The 9278-nt window shown below is 49.6% G+C and overlaps 1 protein-coding gene across 1 annotated transcript in view; it reads left to right on the forward strand.

The window, feature by feature from the left end:
• MNT (MAX network transcriptional repressor) overlaps window positions 1–5981 on the forward strand; it is a 28903-nt gene extending 22922 nt beyond the window's left edge. Inside the window, 3 exon segments of the mRNA XM_009881475.1 lie at window positions 3463–3655; window positions 5279–5560; window positions 5563–5981. Of these exon segments, the coding sequence (XP_009879777.1) occupies window positions 3463–3655; window positions 5279–5560; window positions 5563–5981 (894 nt within the window).
• The last annotated feature ends 3297 nt before the right edge of the window (window positions 5982–9278 follow it).

Here is a 9278-nt window from a genome sequence, read left to right on the forward strand (position 1 = left end):
CCAGCGCGGGGAGGGCCGGGGCGGCCGGCAGCGGGGAGGGAGGCAGAGCCCGCGGGGACGGGCTTGGAGCAGCTCCACATCCCGGAGCCTGCGCTGGAGGAGGGGAGCGCCCGGAGAGCGACAGAGCGAGCGCCACGGCCACGCTCGCTGGGAGACTCATCCTGGTGCTCGCTGAGGGTTCGCCTGCCTTTTCAGTAATTAAAAGTTGGTAACTAATTGCCAGCTGCCCTGCCCACGCTGCAGAGCTGTGCTTTCCCCTGGTGTGGGAGTCCTCTCGCAGCGGGGCAGGGAGCCAAATCCGCTCAAACACGCTTGCGCTGGGCGCGATACGGGTGCTGAGCCTGCGTGGATTTCTTTCTTACGCTTCCTGGTAAGCTGCATTACTGTAGTCTGTCGTTTCATTATCCTACCCTGTAACCACATGGAGAACATGTTTGGAGAGAAGTACTGCAGAGAGGGGCTGGGCTCACCTCTGTATGCAGCAATTCTAATCTCAACCTTTCTCCTACTTGCTTCTTTCCTGGTTAGATAGTAAGAGAGAAGGCATTCGGGCGAGTTCTCGCCTATGCAGACGCGAGCATGGGAGCGTGCACCTTCCTCACTGCCTCCGCTGAGCCCTCTGTGTCCCACCCACGTCCCTTCGGCTGTGTGGAAATCAAAGCGCACACGCGGCATTACTGTGTTTTCTGGGTCAGGCAAAATGCTTCGGCCGCACTCAGTAGGATAACAGACGTTAAAACCAGCATATGGATTTTGGCTTCAGCCACATATGGATGTAAACGCCGTCTCCGGGCTAGTGCATCATCTCAGTGCTGGTGCAGAGCTGGAGTCCCGGGAGTCCCCGTCCACACGTACCTGCGTCTCCTGCACCGAAGGACCTTCCCTGCTGTCCCGGTAACTCCTCTCACTGTAGGTGACAGGTATGCTGGGGTGTCCCACTATAAAACCTTGGCATTGAGGAGTTGGCATACTTGCTGCCTGCTTACGGTTTAAAAAGCAGCGAGAGGGACAGAAGTGCCCCCATTGCCTGAAAACTGTCCTTTTCGAGAGGCTTTTAGCTGAGCTGAAGCCAGCGGTGCCGGGGGCAAAGCGTAAGCCTCGTGGAGAGGAGTTGCCTCCATTTCCGTATCTGGAATGATTGTGTCCTGCTAATATGCATTGTTTGGCCGTTTTAAAAATACTTCCTTTTTTTGTTATTATCAGGACAAAGGTACTTTTTTTTTTTTTCCCATTTTACTTTTCTATAAGAGGACAGGAGCTACCCTAGTCATTGTGTTGGCTTAGGCTGAATTAAAGGCCTGGCTGAACAGGGTTTAAAGTTATTCCTGGCTAATTTTTGAGATAAAAGCCCAGCAGAACCATTGAAGCGCATGAGGTCAAGTTCTGATTGCAGTTGTCCTGGAGAACCTGAGAGAGAAATAAAGAGCCCGTATTCAGAACTTCATGAGTCTGATCCTCTGCCGCTCTGCTAAGTGTAAGGTTTGCTTTTAAATTCGGTGCCTGCCAGCAGTGAGTCACAAAGAGCATCCACGCAGGCTCTGTGGAGGGCTGTGTAGCTGCTATTTTCAGAAGCGTGTATGTGATTTAGATCTTCAATAGTGAAACTTAACTTTAGAAAATAGACAGGCTATACATGGTTTTGCGGATTGCACTTATTTTGTCTCTTTTTTTTATGCTTGTAGTATGTGCTGGCCGGGGCTGGGGGACAGGTTCTGTGTCCTGTTACTGTGCAGTGCTATGCTACTGGCTTAAAATCTCATGAAACAGTACCTTCTGTGAAGATCAGCTGTCGTTTTTCTGCTGTACTGCTCAGTAACTGATCCCCGTCAGATCTGTGTGGTTTATATTTTCCATTAATAGTAGTTGGCATTTTTGTGTACTGTGCTGACTGATGCAGCATCTCTTCCCTCCCCTGGTGATGAACGTACCAAATTTCCAACGCTGAGTGGGCATTAGCAGAAGAGGAGAAGGTACACTGTTCCTTCGCATTTGGCCTGAGGAGTTCCCCTGTGATGCGGGTATTGTTGCTCTTAGCCAGCTCTTCTAGGTCAGGGCTCTTGGTGTGGGGTGTGTTGCTCAGAAGCTAATTAGTACTTGTGCTTTTTCTTTTCTTCTGACCATGTAAAAGTTCCCCCTCTCTCTGTGGTTTATGTGCTCATTCTGGGAATGCACTGGGATTTTGTGTAGGCCTACTTGGGCCTGTGTGCCCGAAGCTTCTCTTTTCCCCAGCTACTGTCAGTTGGTTTAGTAAGAGGTACTATCTCTTCCTACGCACTTTTATCTTTGAAATACTTCAGTACGTCTGTGGTTTTATCTTCCTGCATAAGAGCAGAGTTTTCTGCATGGGATTTCTGTCTTTGTGCAAGGATGTGGGGTATTTTCCACCTTTCTCAAGCCAGGGGCCAGCAGGCAGTTGCTGTGCAGGAGCGCTGCTGTGCGTGTAGATGCGCCCTTTCCTTAGGGCTGCTTGGGAATAGATATTAAAAACACCAGAGCCCCACTCTCCGGGTGGCTTCCTGACCGTGGTCTCATGTCCTCTCGCCTGGCAATCAGAGGGAACTGCACCCGTTTCCCTCCCTTTGCACCTTCCCACCAGTCTGCGGTCAGCCCTAATCCTCTGCAAATATTTCGTAAGGCAGGTGGAGTGGGGCTGATGTTGGGAACTGAGTACTCACCCTGTCGCGCTAAACTGATGTTGAAGTGCAACAAGGATCTCCCTTGGACTGAAACAGAAGAGAGGAGTGAACAGAGAGTGCCGGGTTATGTTGCTGCGCCTCCAACAAATACCTGTCTGGGGCCTCGGACAGCCTGCTTCACGGTCCACACGTGCTCTGCACCCATGAGTCGTTTGTTGGTGTCCTTACAGAGGTTCTTTCTTGCCAGTGTTGGCACACACGTACCGTCAGTGTCCTGTGGTTAGCTCAGGAAGTCATCAGGGTGGAAGTGCTGGGAAGGGTCCGACTTCCACATTACAGATGTGAGTCGTAGTCATAGTTCGCTGCTCTTGGATCTTAGATTTTTAAGCTCTCTTGGGGAGGTTAGAGCAAAGGAGGAAGAATGCAGGAAGAAGAATTCATTTTCTGTCTTTAGAGTGGCAGAAATACCTTTTTTCAGAGAGAAAGCCTTCCAGCTTTTCCTGAGGAATTCTAGGCTTTACGCTTACCCCTACAGTTGAAGGGACTCACACCTGATGTGGTTAATCATTTCAGTTTGGAGGCTCATCAGTTTTCCTTCAGAAGACAGAAAGCGATTGGCCAAAGTAACCCTTTAGGTTTTCATGGCCAACTCTTGCCCTTTCCCTTTCTGCCTGAATTTGAAAGGTGTAACTATATCTGAGCACGTTTTACACTAGCGTAACTGGTAATAAATAACCTGAGCTATGGACATGGGAGTGACCTGGTTAGTGTAGGTTATATGTGTCTTTGTTCTCCTTACATTTCTTTTTCTTCCCTCTGTCTTTAGACTTTAAAGAGGAAGGAAAAAGAATATGAACATGAGATGGAGCGGCTGGCAAGAGAGAAGATTGCTACCCAGCAGCGACTGGCAGAATTGAAGAACGAGTTGAGCCAGTGGATGGATATCTTGGAGATTGACAGAATTATTCGACAGACAGTTCAGCCAGAGGATGACCAGGCATCTACCTCGACAGCATCAGGTACCCGTAATTTTTCTCTTCTTGTAATCATCACCATACGTCACTGACACAGCTATATAGTGGTGGTGGAGATCTTCATTTAGCACCATCAAGGTTTCTTTGCGTTCAGAATAAAGTAAAAGGTTTTCAAGTGGTTTGTAGTCATTGATGTTGGCCTAATAATACACTGCCGCTTGTGTAAAGTAAACTGAAAATCGTGCATCAACATTAGGTAGATACAAAGCTGAAGTTTGCACGCTCAATCTGCTGATACCTCACGTGGAGCTCCCTGCTTTCAAAACTGAGTGCTCCTCTTGTATAACTGTGCCTCCTTGCTCACTAGAACTGAGTGGCACATGAGCGTCCTCGTGTATTTGTGTGTGGAGGTGGGGGAGGGTGTTCAGCCACGTAGAGAAGAAGGAATTGGTACGGGAAGGATCACCAGAGCATTTGAACAACTTAATGAGCCTTCACGTTGTGTGAAAAGGATTCACAGTGAAGATTAAATGATCTAACGAATATCTGGCGTGCTGTTCCCAGTAAATAGTTTTTGTGGGGTAGGAGGGTGCATGCTTTGCTCCATACCAGTGATCTGCAGGAGGAAGAATAGGCAGTCGGTGGATGCACAGTGCTTTGCTTTCCAGAAATGAGGAGGCTGTAGCAGTCTGTAACCGTTTGCAGCATTTCCTTCAAATCGTGACAGCATTTGCTCTTGGCACCCCAGGCAGACAATACAGCGAGTTCCAGGAAGGGAAAACCTGAGTTTTCTGGTTCATTCAGGCTTGTATCGGGCTCACCACCTTTGAACACGCTCACAGACAGCGAGTGTAGGCTGATGGAAGTTGAGAGTAGGAGTGCTTTGTCAATAGGAGTATCAGCCGCTCACCTCTCCAGCTGCCCTCTGCTGAAAACCATCGCTTCAAGCTACTACTAACCACAGAGCTTGCAAAAGGGAAGTGTCTTCCCTGGTTTTCCTGCTGCTTCTCTATCTTCTGAGATTTTTAATCTCTGCTGCATGGCTGCCTTTAGAGCAGGCGGTGCAAGGTGCCCTGCTCTTCTGCTGGATCTCCGCAGGGTCAGCACGTTCCTGCATTGCTTCGTTAGTTCCTGGACTGGACGAGAGTCCATTTTCCAGAACCAGATGAGGAACTTGCCATGCTTCTCCGTGGCTGTTTCCTTCCTGCTCTGGGAGCAGAAGGGGTGGTGCGGATCGGTGGAACAACTGGACAGGAAAGGACACCCTGTTCCTCTTCCCAGAAGGAGAGCTCTTCAGCCCAGACGGAGTTCAACGCGGGTGCTCTCCGTCTGCCTCTGCTGGCGTTGCTTCCCTCGCCGGCCAAGCGAGACCCCTCAGCCCGGTGTGAGCACCCTGCTCTAGCTGGGGCTTTGACCTGGTCCCGCCTGCCTGGCCCGCAAGCAGGGAAGAGACCCACTGCGAGGGGTGTGAGCCCCATCAGTGGAGCCTGCCGTGCCATGCTGTGCCGTGCCGTGCTGTGCCGGGCAGTGCCATGCTGCCTGCCCGTAGCTCAGTGACTCCTCCTGCTGTTCTCTCTTCCTCCTTTGCTGCCTTGTAGGGAGGCTGCTTAGTCCAGTTCGTGCTCTGCTTTCTTTTTTATGGGAGTTTCTTCCTTTCGTTTTTTCCAGAGGGTGAAGACAATATGGATGAAGACATGGAAGATGACAGGCCAGTGAACTCATTACCAAAACTAACCCAGCGCCAGCACCCAGAGCTCCTGAAAGCCGTCCCTTCAAACGCTGCTTCCCACCACCCGGCGGTTCTGCCTCAGCACCTGTCCATCCAGCAGAAACAAACCCCAGCCCACGCACAGCCTCCCATCCAGACACAAGCACTGGTCCAGCCGCAGGCGATCGTCCCTGCACAGACTCACATCGTGGCGGCTGCGCCAGTGGAAACGACCGTTATTTCGCCCACGCTTCGGTCATCCAGACTGTCAACCACGTGATTCAGGGTCCACAGACCAAGCACATTGCTCACATTGCACCTTCCACGTCCAGCCCTGTGCAACTTACCACTGCTGCTCAGCCTATCGGCCACATCACTGTGCACCCCGCCACCATCAACCACATGGCCCACCTCGGCCAGCAGCTGCCCATCTACCCTCAGCCCGTGGCCGTCAGCCAGCCCGTGGTGAGCCATATTGCTCACACCATCTCGCACCAGCAAGTGAATGGAACCACAAACCTTGGCCAGCAAGCGGTGATGGCCAAGCCTGCTGTAGGAACCCAAGTTGTCCATCACCCGCAGTTAGTTGGGCAAACGGTCCTAAATCCGGTGACTATGGTAACCATGCCATCATTCCCAGTGAGCACACTGAAGCTGGCCTAGAGGGGATCGTCCGACGGCGAGGTCTTCGTTGGGAACCTTTCCTAAACTCCATACATTCCAACCACGTCCGACTCTGCGGGAGGGAAGTGCAGAACGCGCCGAGTGGCAGGATGCCGGGCTGGGCTGTCCTCAGCCGCCCAGTGACCACCCTGCCGCGGGCAGCGAGAGACGGGGCCTCTCTGCACTTGAATTTTGCTAATCCAAGAAAACTTCACAGACAGTTGTTCATGGTGATTTTTTTTCCTTTTATGTGTAATCAGTGAAATATGGATATGATGTTCTTAAGACTTTTAATTTTCCCCTTTTATGTGTTGCTTCTTTGTAGAATAAAAATTGCTGATCTCTTTATTGAGACATTGCGTAGAATGGGAAAAAAAATCATAGAAGTCTATATTTATATATATGTGTGTATGTGTGTGTATATATATGTATATACATATATATATAAATATAACATTTGAAGAAGGCCTTTTGTAAGGTTGATTATTTTGCAGGATTATTAGACAAAATTCATTTTTGGAGGAAGAAGACAGAGTGTCCTCTCTAAACAAGAAACTTTAAGATAGATGGTTTGGTGGACCAGGGTACATATACAGTGACAAAAAAAAAAAAAAAGAGTTAAACCATGTTAAAGGTATTTCCCATCAATATATTACATTTCAAAAAAAACATCTAAAATCACTGTGACTTGTTATGGCATTTTAAGGAAATTCTCTGTCCTGTCTAATAAAAGGAAAAAGAATACACAACCGGACTTCATTTGTTGCAGTTTTATAAATGACTTGATTTTTATAGCTATGTCAAAAAAATAATGTTTTTTATTATTTTAATGGTTGACAATGTTTTGTTTGGATGGTTTTTGGGGGGTTTTGTTTCTCGTTTTGGCTTGGTTTTGCTGATGCAATAATTGATTTTGCAGATCTCTGTGCATGGCACTCCCCCTTCCAGGATTCCTCCTGCCACTCCCAAGCCCCCACGTTTCTTGGGTTCACGTTTGGTTTGCAGGGGCAGGTATTTTGTGCTGGCAACTTGCAATATGTTTATCTGGCCTGATAGAGCAGAACCTGGGACAAGAAGACCGACAGAAATTAAGTAGATTTGCTGCATGGGTTGCTTTCCTTCGTTAGTTTGTTCCTGAACTGACCATGTTTTAGTGTGGGAGTCAGTGGATTAGAAAATGGATAAATGTGCATGCGGTATCTTCCAAAATGCAAGCAGTTTTGACATCGTTTTTTCTTTGGTGGGGGAAGAAAAGATCTAGTCTTGTGTAGGGTAAGGGTATATACTGCAGGAGATCAGAATGTATAACTTGTGTCTTACAGATGACAGTGAGACGTGCACCAAAGAACAACCCCGCATCCGAAAGGACCCTCTTGTTCACCCTTCCCGGTGGTTAGGGCAGATCTCACTGAAGCCAAACTCCCCCCGAGTCAGGAGAGGAGGGATATAGATTGGCTCTGCGGGTACTCGCCCGCCAGACTGGGAGGTTGCTTAGGACATGTTTCATTGCTGACTGGGTATTCTGGTCCTTGCACCGTTGTGTGTGTAGTACTGATTAGTGATCTCTTTTCCGTCTTCCTCTCTTTTTAAAAACAAATACTCCTCAGTCCTTAATGCAGGCGAAGTTCCTGCTGTAGCCAGCGGACGGTTTCCTGGGGGCAGGATGGGAGGAAGGTCCCCACTCGCGTCTGTCCGGGTACGTGTGGGCAGTGACGCCCGTTGGGAGGAGGAGGTGAGGTGGTGCTGAGCGGTCACCCCCTCGCTGTGCTGGCTGGCTGCATCTGGCTTTGGGTCGAGATCGTCCGCAGGAAAGCACGATCCATAGTCTGCCCAAAATGCCTGGGGACTCCAGCAGGACTTTTGCCTGGTTGTGGAGTGCTGTGAACAGTGGCAGAGGTTCAGTTAAGAAAACTTGCCAGTTCTGCACTGTCCGTGCTATGGTTGAAACTGTGCTGGAGACGGGAGCAACTACTGCAAACAGAGATGAAGCGTGATTGTGCCTTCTGAGCAGACTTGGCTGAGAATTGCATTAAATCTGTTTGTAAAGCCCTGGGTTGCTCCAGAGTTAACACTTGCTGCTTTTTTTTTTTTTTTTTTCCTTACATCCGTGAGTCCATGAAGCTCATGCCCGTGTTGCTAGCACAGTTCCTACGCCAGAGTGGACAAATCTTTTAAGGATTCCTTATCCTTAAACTGCATTTAAACAGATTGTTCTCACTTCTAGTGCACCATTGGCACTGCGGGGTTAGCAGAATCGCCAGGGCTTTATCGTCTCCTTGTATGTGCAAGGGCTTTCCCAAGGACCTTGTGTCTTGTGTGCCAGTATTGTGGAGAACAGCGTTAGATAACAGGACAGTGGCTCCTCATCAGAAACTCTTGAAGACTGCCTATTTGCAACAGGGTCATCTCCCTCCTTAGGAGGAACTGCATGGCTTTGCCTTCTGTAGCTGTGTTAGGAGGGGGAGGAAGCTTCTTTCTGCCTTTTTTTTTACTGTTCCAACTCATAAAATAACAAAATCGAGGCAGGAAGCCTCATTTCTAGTCAAGAGTGGCTGAGCTTCCTGGAGGAGAGAAAGCCCCGGCTGGGAAGCGGGGCTGAGCACGGGGACTGGCCGAGAGCCCCTCTGCCCCCCGGCATTGTTCCCTGCGTGCTGGCTCGGCGGGAGCTGCGGGATTGGCCTGCGCAGGTTCGTCCTGCTCTGCTTACCTGCAGTTTTGCATGACGGCATACTTTCTGCATGGAAAACTCTGCTCCCATCTTAACCCCGTCGGCTTCTCATCCCGAGGCAGAGGCTGGTAACTGGCCCTGACCCAGGCGTGCAGCCGCTCTGCGTTTGCCGCAGTAAAAAGCATATGGGATGGAGAGAAGAGTTCCCATTTTACTTGACGCAGGCGAATGAGCCTTCTAGGGGATTATTCAATGGCCTTTACTGTAAGGAGAAGTGATGCTGCTGACCTCATCTTTTACTCCCTTACGGTTTAAAGGTAACAGTGTCACTACCCTGCTCACGTACAAGTCCGCATCTGTGCCCGTTTTTCTCTCCCCCCTGGAGTTCTGCAGTGCCGGTGTGTCTGAACCCCTTCACTGGTGTTCCCCTCCGCTTGAAGAACAGCTTGTCCTGCTCGGCCAGCCCATCAGCTGGTCCGGGTGTCTTGGGTCCCCCCGTTCTCATCTGCCTTTTCCACGGCTACCAGAAATGTTTCTTTGGGGTTTTCCTGTTTGTTTATAAAAGTCAGCAAACTTCTTTCTGTTCTGTGGGGAAAAGAGCAAACCACAGCCATTCTTTCCCCATGTCT

This window comes from Charadrius vociferus, unplaced genomic scaffold (genome assembly GCF_000708025.1).
Source record: "Charadrius vociferus isolate BGI_N301 unplaced genomic scaffold, ASM70802v2 scaffold323, whole genome shotgun sequence".
In the NCBI taxonomy this organism is placed as follows: domain Eukaryota; kingdom Metazoa; phylum Chordata; class Aves; order Charadriiformes; family Charadriidae; genus Charadrius; species Charadrius vociferus.